The 15,581-nt window shown below is 40.8% G+C and overlaps 1 protein-coding gene across 1 annotated transcript; it reads right to left on the reverse strand.

The window, feature by feature from the left end:
- Positions 1-893: 893 nt before the first annotated feature.
- On the reverse strand, positions 894-11,402 carry foxk2a (forkhead box K2a). The gene is made up of 9 exons (XM_062442229.1): positions 10,964-11,402; positions 9,501-9,695; positions 9,265-9,406; positions 8,739-8,885; positions 5,539-5,732; positions 5,228-5,430; positions 4,871-5,122; positions 4,555-4,752; positions 894-1,588 (listed from the first exon to the last, which is right to left on the reverse strand). The coding sequence occupies exons 1-9, from the start codon at positions 11,257-11,259 to the stop codon at positions 1,353-1,355; spliced, it is 1,863 nt and encodes a 620-aa protein (XP_062298213.1). The 5' UTR covers positions 11,260-11,402; the 3' UTR covers positions 894-1,352.
- Positions 11,403-15,581: the final 4,179 nt, after the last annotated feature.

Genomic DNA, 15,581 nt, shown 5'->3' on the forward strand with positions numbered 1-15,581 from the left:
GCCTTGAACAGAATAAAAAAATAACAGAGCGAAGAGACTTGCCAACTTCAACACAAAGATAAACAAACACAGCCGATGATGACGAGGAGGAGGGGGGAGCAAATGATACAAAAAAAACAAGAGAAAAAACTGAAAAAAAAGGGGGTTAAGTGCAGCACTGGTCAGAATCATATAGCGTAGATTCAGTCTAAGTTTTCTTCAGTTCCATATTCAGATAAATCTGCTCAAGTACATTGTCTCTAGATCCGTAACATGCAAGCTTGATGAAAGCATATGGTCAAATACGCATGGGAATATACTTTTTTTTTCTTATCTCATAGGATATTTGTAAAATATGAAAAAATCTGATGTACAGTGGTAAAGAAAGTTCATTTTGCATGAATGAGCAGAAAAAATAAAGAACATCCACTCCATAGATAGTGTTTTCTTTAAGAAGGAAAATAAAGGAGACTACATTCATTTCACTGAACAAAGAGTCCACATACAAAAACTGAAAAAAACAAAACAAATAATAAAGGATTCCCAAAATATCAGGTGATGTTTTAAATGTTCTTAAAGACCCCACTTATAGCTTTTTAGTTTCTTAATTATTACTAGATAGTATCTGTGCCTTTGGGAAAACGGAGATACACTCAAAAAAAAAAGAAGAGATCCAAAGATACACTTGTACAACAGAATACTGCATATCTACTCACGACTGGGTTAGGTAGGTCGACATGGAGGCTAGCTGCCGAAGATGGGAATGTCCACACGTACACACACTTTCCCTTTGCGGAATACACTACTGGTGATTTCACTTTGCTTTTTCTATCCGACACACAGTTTAAGCGCTTGTCTGTAATGCTACCGGGATGAGGGGCCGTCGGCTCCTTTCCCTCTTCTTTTGGGAGGGAGGGGGGAAGGGGGGAGGGTAAAGGGGGGGGGAGCGTTTCGGTGCTCCCTCGCTTCTGATGTAGAAATCTGTAGTTTTGAAATATTTCTTTCAGAGCGAAGACTTCCTGTGCTTCTTCGTGCCGTCTGGGTCTCGAGAATCAGGAGCGGTGGGGGGGGGGGGGGGGGTTTCACAGTCATCAGCATCTATTCTTTGATTTGTTTTTTTTTCTTCTTCAATTTGGTCTTTAGTTTTTGCATCGTATTTCATGGTCTTTAACACACAAAGAGGAAACGGAAGAGGAGGAGGAGGTTTTGAACATTCTGTAGTCCTTAGGTGTTTCTACATCTCTTCTCTTTTTGGCACCTTGGAGTAGATGAAAACCAGTTAGGATGGAGGAAGGGGTGAGAGTGTGGAAGGTGTGAGGCTCAATGCGTACAGGAGAGCGGGGTGAGGGGTCAGGTGTGCACCCAGGTGAGGGCTACTTGTCGCCCACCTGTTCACTGACCCCTCCTTCTCCGGCTCTGTCCGTGGTGCCATTGTTGTTGTTGTTGTTGTTGTTGTTGTTTGCGGCTGCTGCGTCACCCTCCGCCTCCTCTGCCGTTTTCACCCTCTTCAACTCGGGTTGGTCTTGCAGTTCTCCGTTCTGCCTCTTGGTGGGGAGGGACGCCGAGGCCGAAGCGTGGGTCGCCAGGAGGTGGAGAGGGTTCGCAACAGCTGGTTAAAAAACAAACGGGAGGGAAAAAAAGACCAGATTTATTAAGAATTAGGTGTTACTATGGTTACTTAAGCAGAAGCTACTGTATAGAGTTGGAATGTGCCGACAGAATAATTATAAACTTTTACGGTGTGCATTTATAATGAATAATTAACCGTAAACTATGGAAAGCCACACTTCCCTTAGTTATTACTGCTATACACCTTTCAAGCTTTCTATTCTCATATGGTGTATAACGTAGCTTACAATGTTAACTCTGGTAGATTTACCACCAAAAATCATGGTAATTTAAAAAAAAAAAATAGGTCCTTAATTTCAGAAAGAGGAAGACAAAAGCAAGCTTCTCATTTCTAGCGTGTGACAGCCCATTTGATGGCTAAAATGAAATGCTGTTAGCCTACTTTATCAGGTGCAGCTGGCTAGCTAATTAAGCTATCGTTAGCTCCATGAGTTGGTTGTAAACACAGCCTCTAGTTTAGTTTTAAATGTTTCAGTTAACTTGTTTTTAACCACAGAGCCTGTAAAAATGTATCTTGGATATATCTTGATGCTACATACATAACGTCATGCTAAAGACTGAGGCTAAAGCTAATAAGTCTAAAATTAAATGTTGTAGTAGACTTTATCAGGTGTAGCTGACTAGCTAATTAAGCTAATGTTAGCTCCATGAGTTAGTTGAAAACATAGATTCCAGCTAACTTTTTAATGTTTCAAAAACCAGGACCCTGTGAAAATGGTCTTCAACACAAAATACACTCGACACTACATACATGATGACATGCTAACAGGTCCCAGGCAAAAAGTTAGCATTCTCTCCAGCTCCATTGAAAAGAACAGAAACAACCTTGATTAACAACCTTTGTTTAGCTGCTTAGCTAGCATACTTGTTGAGTTTCCAAACTATGTTTTCACTTTTAGTGGTAAAAAGTATGAGGACTAACCGACTTGTTTGGCAAAAGTAATGCTAACAATAGCTGGGGCTGCTGGAGTGTAAACTTCCCAAAATTCATTAGAGCAGGAAACGTTAATGGCTAACATTAGCCTAAACTCTGTACTTTTTGGACTTAGAGATAGTACTCAGTTAAGCTAGTTAACTAAAAATGCTAATTAGTGCAGCTTATTAAAACTATTTAATACATTTTTTACACATTCACGGTTGTGGCTTTAGTTTTGGAGCCATAACAAAAAAACCTCTTCTAACTCTGCTAGCTACAGACTGCATACTTTTTTTCTTTCTTTAAAAAAAAAAAACAACAGTAGCAGTAAGGTGTCCCTATTCCAACCAAATTTCAAAGTATACCACGGTATGAAAAAGTCACGGTTTTTCAAAACATCTAACATTTTCCGTAATACCGTGCCTACGGTATGAGCGGGTTTTTTTTTTTTTTTTTTTTTTAAATGTGACGTCTCGTCACAGAGAAAGTGGAGGTCCCTCAGGTCGTGTGCAGCTGCAGCGTAAAGTACCCCTCCCCCACGCACCTCCTGTTGCTGTTACAAGCAGGTAGCTCTGCAGGCTGTATGATGGCTGAAAGAGGCGAGCCCCACGAACTTTTCCCCCGGTCTAAACGGACCAAGTCGGCTGTATGGGAATACTTCAGCTACCGTAAAAAGACAGACGGCCACGGCTTGGAGGAAGAAGGTTGGTTTTTTTCACTAAAAATAATTCATTTATGTCGTGCCTTTTTTATTATTATTTATTTTAAATACATATTTACTAATGTTCCATCATGTTCTATATATTATAGATATATAATATTATTCTATATATAAAAAATGTTCAATGGAAAAGTTTTCTTTTTTTGTTTTTAAATACAGACATTTAAAAATAACCCATTTTAGAGCTGTAATCATAATACCGTGAAACCGTGATATTTTTGATTAAGGTTATCATATTGTCACAATCTCATACCGGCCCATGCCTAGACGTCTACATATGAGCACATTTCATTAAAGATGAAACATGCTTCTGCAAATACACACCTACAAAATCCTTCCCTGAAGCCATATATGTACTTGCCAATAGCTGCCACATTCAAATTCAATGAAGTGGAATGAGTTCACATACAGACACTACAGGCTGAAGGTCTACAGATGCAGCAAGAGCAGAAGACTCCAGAAAGGGTGTACAATATAATATCTTACTGTATATGTTAACTATACATTATATTATATTACAGAGTATATTTGTCAGACAAGTGGAGAGAGTTCTTACAATTTCAAATACAATAGACATCAGTTAGCCGTACAGTCCAGGGCTGAACACAAGGGCTGGAAATATGACACTATATATCAAGAGATTACATAAATCTGTCTTCTCTCAGAGATTTTGGCATACTGTTTTATACAAAGGTATAAAACTGTATCTCTGGGTACATTAGGCAGTTGTGGATGATGCTGCAAATCAATGAGCAGCACCGCTTTATGCCAAAACTGGATCTTTATAGGATTTGTTTCAGCAGTGTGATAAAATACCTTATTAGTCAACTATTACTGGGATTTGCTGGAAGAGCTTAAATTACACGTTCATGTCTGGTTATTTGGTCCATTTACAATGTCTTTATTGATTTTCCTGAAAATGTGCCACATTACAATGTAAATAAATATATATATATATAAAGGGCAGGCCTAGACTGTAGTCTTTACAATATTATTTAAGGAGACCCAGTGTTTCTCCATGAGCAAGAACTTGACAACAGTGAAAAGGAAACACAATACAATCCCTTTCAAAACGGGAAGAAACCTCAAGCAAAACCAGGATCTAGGTGGATGACCATATGCTTTGACTGGTTGGGTTGAGAGCTCTATTCTCTCTTAATGCAGAGCGAGAAAAGGGGGAAAGAAAGCATAGTACAATCCTATGAAACTGTGCACTGCTTGTGTATATTTGCATAGTTACAAAGGCAGAGGTATGCCTTAGATTTCAGTATCTGGTGTGTGTGTGTGTGTGTGTAACTGTGTGTGTCACCTGTGCTAGCAGCAGTACTGATGGGGACCAGGTGAGTCCCGTTCTGTGTGATGGCCTTTATTGGAAGCTGGTGCTGGCCGAGCGGGGCTTGTTGCACGATGGTGACTGTTGTCAGGGGAGCAGCCTGAGAGCTCTGGATGATGCGACTGACTCCGCCTATAGACGAGGCTGTGATGGTAGGGACCGCCTCCACTTTTACTGTAGAGAGACAAACTCATAATCAAATCTAATGCACGTATAGACTCATGTACACTTTTACATTACATCGAGTTCCAACACGTGAGCTCACGGAAGAACAACATGAATCGGGTCTCACCTTTGATCTCTTTGTGGTCCCCTCCTCCGTTCTCCTGAGGTTCTGGGCTCACTGTAGCGGTGGTCTGTCCGCCAACAGTTGCCATGGTAACAGTTGGGATCTGGTGGACGACGTGCACCGTCTGCATGACGGGGGCGGTGCTGCCTGTCGTCGTTACGATGGCTGGCGTCGCCATGGCGTAGGTCACAGGTTTCATGGTCTGAGGCATCTGCCGCTGCACGGTGATCAACACTGGCTGGTTGTTGAGGGAGCCTATCAGAGGGCAGGGTTAAAAGTTAATGTCAATGGACAGTAGCACATATACTGTATACATACACTTTTGAGTCTACAAAGTCTCTCTATATTTTTCTTTATTACCAGTGGTGTTCTGTGCAAAGCGAGCCTCTTGGATGACAGCGAGTTTGGGCTGGACTGATGTGACGGGGACGGGGGGTGGCGGCGGGGTTGGTTCTGGCTCCATGGGGACTGGGGACCCCTCTCTGGACAAGCTGTCTGGGGTCTGGACACCGCTGGAGTGGGCTGACAGTGCCCCTGTGTGGTTAGGAGAAGCTGGAGCGCTCCTGGGACAGACGGAAGGAGGAGATTACTGACATGACCCAAAAAATCCGACATGTGAACTGTTTAAGTAGTGTCTTCAATGTCTAGATGAGAGTGTGATGTAGATTAACCTGGAGGAAAGCGGTCCCACGGGGGTCCTGAAGCAGGGCACTCCCCTGGGCCTGCGCTTCCTGAAGGCTTGTTCGATCAGCTTGCCCTCAGAGGCTGGGTCGATCCTCCAGAACGAGCCTTTGCCCGGCTCCTCCTGAGAGCGGGCCACTTTGATGAAGTATCGGTTCAGGGACAGGTTGTGGCGGATTGAGTTCTTTAAAAAAAACACATACAAGACACACGTTGAGAATGACTAACAATGAGTCTGAAATGACTGTTACATTCACAGCTTCTAAAGAGTTTCCACGATGTTGCGAAAGCTCTTGTTGTTTGAGTGTGAGGAGCAGCTACTCCTCTCAGGACCGCATGTTTAGACAATACATTTTAGAGATAAACCAGCACACTGTTGTTACTGTAGTTCTGAGAATGATCATGATTCTTATATGGAAGTAAGCTGCAAACAGCAATCAAAGCTGGGGTAATCTTTTCCACTGTGTAAATTGATTCTGCTGCATAGTTCATATGGTCAAATTGTTGCTTTTCCCCCCATATCTATATACTCACTGCATACATTATTTACTATATGTATTATATATACATCTTGTAGGTTTTCTGTTGTCAGGAAATGATACAATACTTGTGCCAGCAAACCGCAGCCAATTAAATGTTCAAAGACAAAGAAAAATGTTTTCCTGTAGTAATCTTTCTTTTTTTTTCCTTTTTGAGATGTTCCTGGAGCCGTTTCACCTCCTTCCATTAGTTTTTATTTGTTTCCAGTTGTGAGCAGCTCCTCACATTGTGTGTTGCAATATGGGAGAAACTACACTGAAAAATGAGTGTTTTAGTGAAGCTAGACAGATGTGTGGGCTGATATTAGGTTATTGCAGATGTATTGGTCTGTATGTTGACCATAAGTAGAGATTTGCAGAAATGTTAAACTAGGTTTGAGGTCATTTAGACACAGTGTCTCTATTGGTTAACTTTACAATCATAAAATGCTTCATATTCACAATGATAATAATAATAATAGTGGTTACAAAAAACTTTTTTTTTTTTTAAACCTCAAAGGCATCTTCAACAGATACATTGTAGTCAAATTTTTTGTTTTTCAAAAATCGTTTATCAAATATCATACATTGAATATTGTTTATCAAGTTTATCGAGTTTATCATATATCGAATCTCCTTTATCAAATATCATTTACCGAATATGGTTTATCAAATATAGTTTATCAATTATCGTTTATCGAATATCGTACAACAAATATGGTTTATCAAGTTTATTGTATATAGAATATCATTTATTGAGTTCATCGTTTATCAGCCTTAAAAACTCATCATCTCAGCATCATTCTCTCTATGGTTTGTAGTGTTTGAGGGTTGAGATTTAATTCGTCCCTGATAATTAAATATCGTAACATTTATCAAGTTTATCGTTAATTGAATACCAGGTATTGAGTTTATCATTTATCGGATATCGTTCATCAAATATCAAGTATGCGCCTCAAAAACCCAGCATCATTCTCTCTATAGGTTGTAGTCTTACTACAGGCTGGTTTGAATGTTGAGAGTTAATTCATCACTTTGCCGGCGTGAACACACAACATCCTCAGAGCCTGCTCAGGAAAAAAAAAATTGTAGCATGAAACTAGGACACAGCTTGTGTTTGAACAGCAGCCTCGGCTCCAGATGAGCAGCCGCCGAGAGAAAGTAGCTCCTTCCACTCTGATACCTTTCAGACAGCAGCGTGACGCAAGTTTAGTCGACCCACATCGGAGCCATTCATATGAGGTGGCTGTCACTCTGACTGTCACCAAGTCTGCAGTGTCATTCTAGATATTTCACTGCTGAACTGCAGACTTATGCTGAATAATTACCAAATAAAAGGTGAAGTTTCAGTTTCATTTCACGCTCTCTGTCTTGCTCGACCACAAGTGTGAGCTTTGTATTTGTGTCTCTCTCCCTCCTGTCTTTTCTCTTCATGATTTAAGAGATATTTTATGTCTGGATAGGGTGTGAGGTAACAGGTAAGAAGCTGCTGGTTAGTCAGCTGATGGCTGATGAAGAACTAATGGGAAAAAAAGAAAAGAAAAAATGCCTCTCTCCATATCTCGGAGCCCACAATGGCGTATCAACCGCCTCACAGCCCCAAAACCCAAAAGGTATTTAATTTACAACATCAAACAAAGAAAAGCTGCAAATCCTCTAATCTGAAAGGCTGGAACCAGTGAATGTTTTGCATCTTTGCTTGATAAATGAATCAATTACCAAAACTGTTAATTAACATGCTGTTGATTGACTCTAGCTGGTCACACATTGTGCAGACTTTACTTCAGAAATTGCTCTTCCCTGGCTAAATATCGACTATCAGTCGTCGTTTGATGTACAGTTTGAGGTCATGATGCCTGCTTAATCGCCTCAACCATCAACAATCTGCCCGTCACACACTTGTTGGATGGCAGGTCGGACATTTTGGTCGGCTGTCTTCAGTTTGAGAAGTTCTACGACCTGATTTTCCAACATAGCTGCTGCCTGTATGTCAGTTATAATATGCAATGTACTTGGCACCTAATCGATTAATCGACTAATCGTTGCAGGTCTAAAACCAAACACGGATTTTAGTCTGAGCACCACATTTTGACTTCTCATTTCTGTAAAGTGTGAACTTGGGTTTGACGATATATTGATATGTATCGATATCATGATATGAAACTAGATATCATCTTAGATCTTGTATCACGTAATATCACGATATGGCTTAAGTGTTGCCTTTTCCTGGTTTTGAATCCCTCCTTATAGTAAAGTGATGATTTTCTGAACTTAACAGACTATTCTGGATGCTCTATCACTTGCCATACCTACCTAAAAACCTCATATAGATATTTTTTGAAATAGTCAATCCCTACGATATTATTGAAATATCGGTATCGAGGTATTTGGTCAAAAATATTGCGATATTTGATTTTGTCTATATTGCCCAGCCCTAGTGTAAACATCAACAATCTTCGTGCTGGTCTGTTTTGAAATGTCCCATCAGAAATCAGAATGTGATAAATATCTCTTGAACACATGTAAACAGACAGCTGGTTGGTTCAGGTGCATTGCCCTTAATAATATCCAATTGGCGGATCAGTGGCGCCGAGCTGAGAAACGTGATTCAACTATGCCACGCATTACTTATTTAATCAGAGAAAAACATTGACAGTATAAACAGTACTGACCTGCCAGCCTTTATCAGCTGTCCTGTAGTAGGGGTAGTTCTTGGTGATGTGGGTGTATATTCCGTTCAGTGTCAGCTGTTTATCCGGGGCCATGGTGATCGCTTGGACTATTAGTTGTGCGTATGAATATGGCGGTTTGGAGTCGTCCTGTGGTAGATGAAAGAGACAAAATAGAATTCAGATGTCTGTTTTGCTAATGAAACTCTAAAGAAGGCAAGTTGAAACAAGAACATTTTATCTCTCACGTTTGGTCACACTCTAGTACACGCATAAACACACTCACACTTTGCAAAGTTGAACCTTGTCTGTGCTCCAAAGTCTACGCTGTATGGAGTGTTGGGCAATTTTTAGACTTCAATGAGTAACCGAGGATGTTCACAGCACCCAGACGCCATCACAGAGTCTTTGATGCCTACTGTCATCATCATGAACACTCTTGTATCCCCTCTGAATCACGCACACAGACAAGTATTCATCCATATTTTGCCCAGGTCTCATTCTGACCTGCACTGTGTCACTGTCTCACCTTTGGGCTGTCTTCACCGGACGCCTCCTTGTCATTTTCCGACTGGGAGTTGTCTCCTATAAGGTCAGAGGCCAAAACGCGGCCTGTCCTGTAGCTGGAGAGTCCAGCCCCCCGTGGACTTGATGGACAGGAGTTTGCAGCACTGTGAAAAAAAAACAGAAACATTGCAACACCTGCATTAGAACCTTACATTTTGAACACATTCATAAGGCAACTAATTCAATAACAAAACTCACCTGATGGTGCCTGTGGGTGAAGGCAGTGGGCTCATGAGGTGGGCGATGTTGTCAGGAATGTTAATGGTCAGTGGGGAAATCTGAGGTTGGACGGGCTTGACCGGTGATTCCGGCACGTTCCTTGGCTCCTTCTTGTCACTGGACAGCGCTGTGAACGTGATCTTTATACTTGTGCTGGGGAATCGGAAACAACACCTGAAAAACAAACAAATTTCAGCTGGTATGCATGTTTGTTTACATGTACATAAATACATGAAAAAGACTATTGCTTGGATCACAATGATTATTACGGTTTCACTGAGCCTCCTGCCTGGCAACACGCAGGCCAAGGAGGTCTAAGTGAATCCCAGAGAGCAGCACTGTGATTCAGCTTCAGTTTAAATATGGACATCCACCACGACCATTATGTAACACATCATGTCTAACATGCCTATTCCTAATTTAATAGGGTATATTTGGAACAGTTTACAGACACCTTCAGATGAATAACTTCATCGGCATGGTGGCCATGTTAACATATCCTACTGCAACATATGTGACGTTTGAAAGTAAAATGTGTGTTTTTTTGGCTACTACAACCTCAAGAGATAAAAGACAAACAAGCTGAGCAGTGTAAACATAGTGAGGGGAAACATGAGGCGAGGTTGACATGGAGCCAGAGCAAAAGTTCATGGCTGTGCTGTGAAACTATGCCACATGTAGAAATGGTGTTGTACCATGTACATAACAAGAATTTATTAGCAACATTGTTTTTAATGAGTAAAATAAACTACAAGCTGTGGTAAGGCATGTTAGGAATATTACCAATGTGAGCATGAATGTAGCTTTTAACCTGTTTGGTTTGCATGTAGCAGCATTTTAGTGTTAGCCAAAACATCAAGTTGTCTGGTATTTAAAGCAACCTCAACCAAACTCCATTTTAAAAATAGTCATTTTTAGCTATTTTTATTTGGCTACCAGTAAATACAAACATTTGAGAACACCTGTAATATAGTTTTGAATTGTTAGAGAAACGCTGTGCAATTCGGCATATGTTAAACACATCTGGAACACAACATAAACTCAAGGGAATGCATTATTTCCACATGAAACGCTAACCTTCACTGAGCAGCAGACAGCGGTGCACTGATTCTTAACTAAAGCATGACTGTCTGACGTCTCACTGGCGTCTGCCCGGCGGACTACACGTATGCCGAATATACCAGCATCACAAGTACATTCACATAAGGTCATGAATGAAGCTGTTGGTGTGTCTGTGTTTGTCAGTAAGCAATGACATGATAACACCGGCATATTTTGGGCATGGAGATTCGGCGTGACGTTATCGCCATACAGCACGTATCCAGGCTCGTCTTTGCTTGACACAACACGTGCAACAAAAACAATAACAACACACGAAGCAACAATCCAAAGATACATGTCGTTTTTTAGTTCAAACACAACCTGTTAAATCAGTGTCTTACATTCGTGGGAGCTGGAGAGGTGGAGCCCCTCTTCTCTGGAACACCCCATCCACAAACACCCCGTTTTTTCCGAGACATCGGAGGTAGAATTCCCCGGTGCCGGTTCCGTCTTCCCCCGCGGTGAATATCTCGAGGTGTCGCCGGGAGATGAAGCTGGAGTGTCCCATGCTGACGTCCACAGAACCCTGCGAAGAGTTCCGGCCGATAGTCACCGACCTTTTCTTCATCAGATACTCGAATTCTCGGCCCTCCAGCCGGGCTACTGCCGACCCCGACATCCCGCTCACCACCGCCATCTTCTGAGGTATCTGGGTGAGATTTAGAGGTGTGTTTTAAAAACGCGAATGTAAAGGCGGTTGCAGGGATTTGTTTTCTGTTTTGTTTTGTGAAAAAAAAGGGGGGATCCAATTTTACACCGTGGAGAATTTGGCTAGGAACGTGCCAGACCGGGGTATACAGCGGCTCCGACCCACCGCCGCGAAGAAGAGGAAAAAAAAGAGGCACTCCGGCCAATCAAAAGCGGCCAAACGGACGGAAGTGCTGTGACAGACGTATCGTCTAACCAATGGGAATCAGGTCTGGGTAGGCAGATGTGTGGTGTTTACCAATGACAACAATAATAAAAATAGCTTTAGAAAATAGTGGTGGGTTGCAGTGCAGGCTGACACGCAGATGGACGGAGAGATGGAAGATATGGAGAAGTGATTTGAGGAAGGGGAGTTTATTTAATCCACTTCAAGTATATTCACAGTTTTCAAGTGTGTCAAACAACAGTCAGGAGACCAAATGAACATTAAAACACGTTTTTATTGCTGTAATCATTCTTCCTATTCATATTGACCATTAGAAGATCCCTTCATAATGTACTTACAATGTAAGTGATGGAGGACAAAATCTACAGTCCTCCTCCTGTGCCAAAATGTATTTAAAAGTTTGTCTGAAACTTCAAATCAAGTAGATATGTTTCAACGTTAGTCTTTTTAGTGGCAAATTCCCTCTTTTACTATAGTTACTATAGGCTAATTCCACCACATCTCAACAGAGAAACACTGTCCGAGCAAACACAAAGAGGGAAATTTGATGCTAAAAAGACTGTAAATGTGTCAGATATCCACCTAACCCAGACTGCTGAAGCGTCATATAAGCTTCACGTCTACTTTAAATGACTGTGGACACACTGTGAATTTTGGCCCACACCACTAACATTGAAAGCACATTTGAAGGAGATCTTTTAATAGCCAGTATGAACAGGAGGAATGATTACAGAGAGGGAAACCTCTTCCACTGTTGGACGCCTGACTGCTGTTTTAAGAAACTTGAAAAATGGTGAACCTGTCCTTTAAAGTGATACTCTCAGATTTCATTTAAATAAGTTTCACTTAAATAAAAGTCACTATCGCTGAATGAGGTAACACAATTGGGATTGAGCCTATGGATAGCATTTGCAGTATTATGAGTATTACAAACTGGTCGTTGGTGGCAACATTCCAGGGAAAAATCACAACGGCACACAGTTAGTGAAGTTCTCCATCACCTGGTAGTGGTTGGTTCACCAGAGAGGGTTGATGGAGCTAATGCAACAGGTCGCTCTTCAACTCACTTGTGTGTGAAATGTCTCACTGATGTTACACAGGTGACACTCTTTGGATCTCTGGGAAGTGAGGTCCAAAAGCACACCTGCAGCTACCACTTGTCGCCATCGGTGCCGACAAAGAAAATGAAACAGATCTTCGATAATGTCATCGTTCTTGTCGTCACAGTTCTCTTTAAACTTCTTTCTGTAAAATTGGAAGCAGATCAATAGATTTGTTTAATAGATCAAACATGTGTGCCTTCAGGTTCGGACGGTGGCATAGACCATATAGGTGGTCAGTGCCTGATGTCAAACTGAACTGTCGACTTGTTTCTAACTGATTTCCATGGAGGAGGGGGATTTGATTCACCGCCACTAAACACTCCGGCTGGTGGTGACGTGTTGGGTGCAGTATGTAAGTTAGGCGGTGCTTGGTTACAAACTTAATCATACAACAGCTTAATTTGAGAAGAGAAATCGGCAATGAAATAACAAATTCTTGATTCGTATTTGATCAGCATGGCCTAGTTTTACTTCTCCTTGGTCAGTCCTGCCCGTAGTGTTGATTGCCTAATCATGAATCCTCCTGTGGCTGTTTCATGATGCCAGACCAGAATCAGTCAGCGCGGTAGAGTGGTTGTATTCAAAGGTCTGTCCCCAGGCAAAGGCGGTAACCTAGGACACCAAATGAGGGGGGCTGTTTGTGTGCTTGTTTACAGCCTTTGGAAATATTCACTTGTTTTCCTCTCTTTCTTTCTCTATTTACTGGCACAGGCTTTCATCTGGTTTGTCTTTCAAAGCCTTACTGATGAGTCAGTTTTTGCCTAACCACCACCAAACTGTATGTGGTATAGCAGACCATGTCACCAAACCTTAACCCATACTTGCCTTTTTGTCTGGTGGACTGGGAGGGTTTTGTCTGGGCTGGAGGAACCTTTGTTGCCTTTGGTTTTTGTCTAAGTTCACGTTTGAAGTTGTTGGACTTGAGGTTCTATTGTTGGACTTTATTGGGGACGCCAATCTAAAATCTCACCTAGAGCACCAACATAGTCAGGACCGGCCCAGTGAATGCCAGGCCAAACAGCAGACTATACAAATGAGTTGCATGTTAGCATCAGGTGGAAGCAGACAAACTGGGTCAACATTTAAATGCTTTTTACTGAGCAGGTGGAATGATCTAATGGTTATGAAAATGATTCAAATCACATATTATGGTCTTCACAATCTCCAGATCTCAACTCAACTGAACACTTATGGCAAATTTTGGAGTGACATTATTTGACAGTGCTCTCAAAACCATCATCAAAACACCAAATGAGGGAATTTCTTGCAGTTCATCTCTCAAGTAGAGTTAAGAATCAGGTTCAGCTTGATTGGAATATTGTTTGGAAACACTAAAAATTTGACTCAGATTTTGAGTGGCTCTCTACAGAACACCTACAGTCATAAGTGGACATGTATGACTCTTACGTACCGACAAATTCGTGAAAAGAAGATACATCTCGCTCATTACGCATTATCATCCAACCATCCATCGTCACCCATCTCTTTAACAGCCTTGACACTGCTGGCTGAATAGCATACTCTAACATTTTATCAGTACCAATGAAAAGGCCACATTTTATTGGGCAACAGCAAAAGAAGGGATGTGACTTGAATTGATCGCTAGTCCCCAAACTGGGATTCTTGAAGAGATTCCATGCAGGATCATGACCTGGAGTTTTAGACACTCTAAGATCTCACCATCACCACCCTCAATTCATGTTTGACCAGAAAAGAAGATCTCTAATGATTTTTCACAATTGTTGACTGAGATTATATTTTCTGTGAATTTTATTTATCAGAAATCTTCATTTATTGACTATTTTTTGGCCTTAGATAGTCAAATTTAAACATCCAAATCTATCTACATCTAAAATCTACATCTAAAAGTACTGGAATTGGCTTATAAAATACTCACCATGTGTACGTTATTAATAGAAAAGACCTCTGTGTCGTCAGAAAAATTAATATACAAATGATTACATCCAGACTTCTTTTATCTTCTTTGCTCAGATGTATCTTGCAACCTTTGGGTGGAGCCCAACCCTTATGTTAGGAACAACGTGGCCTTAACTACCTAACTGTAGGCTTTATAAAGTAGTTAGTTAGCTTCACCTTCAGCAGCTACAACAGTAACACACTACTTACATTTGAATGACTATCGATGCATCAGTATTAATAATGTAGGATTTTCAATGCAAGACCTTTGCTTGTAATTCAAAGTATTTTTACATGCAGTATTGCCACTTTCACTTAAGTAAAGAATGTGAATATAGTGTGTATAGAATGAGCAAATGTTCACTACCTGTGCTGAAGTTACAGAGAACAAAATATCCAATAAATAATAGAATATATTATGCACTTATTTGTTACTTCATGCACATGACTGCGATCACGTGGCAGGTGGAACATGGAACTTGACTTGGATTGTACTTCATTGTATAAAAGGCTCTCTGCCAAATGAAAACAATTAAATGTATAACTTTTATAATCTTTGTTTTCTTTTTCAAAATGTATTTATTGAATTTTCACTTATTACAGGAAGGTAAGGTGCCAAGGAGTAGGTTCACAACAAGGCAATCATGTACAGTATGAATTATTACAACAGAGCAATACATTGTGTTTCAGTCCAAGAGTCCAACGTGGGGATCCACATGTGTCCAGAAGAAAGTACAATACCATGGCCAAATAACAGCTGTTATGTCACAGTAACGATTATGTCATTAAAGCCTCTTTGGCCTTCCATAATTCCATATCTTCTTAAAAGTAGGATATTTGCCCCTTATCATAAATGTACGTTTTTCCAGGGCTAAGGAGTTTGACATTGTGGCCAGCCATGCTTGTAGACTTGGTAGAGATTTCCAGGAATTGGCTATATTGTGTTTAGCTTGTAGCAAGCAGTAAACTGTCATTTTCTTATTTTTTTTATTTACTCCCCTCAAAAAAAAATCTTATGAACTCTGTCATAATATTGAATAAATATTGAATCAGAAATGAGCTGAA

The sequence above is a fragment of the Scomber scombrus genome, chromosome 21, assembly GCF_963691925.1.
Source record: "Scomber scombrus chromosome 21, fScoSco1.1, whole genome shotgun sequence".
NCBI lineage: Eukaryota > Metazoa > Chordata > Actinopteri > Scombriformes > Scombridae > Scomber > Scomber scombrus.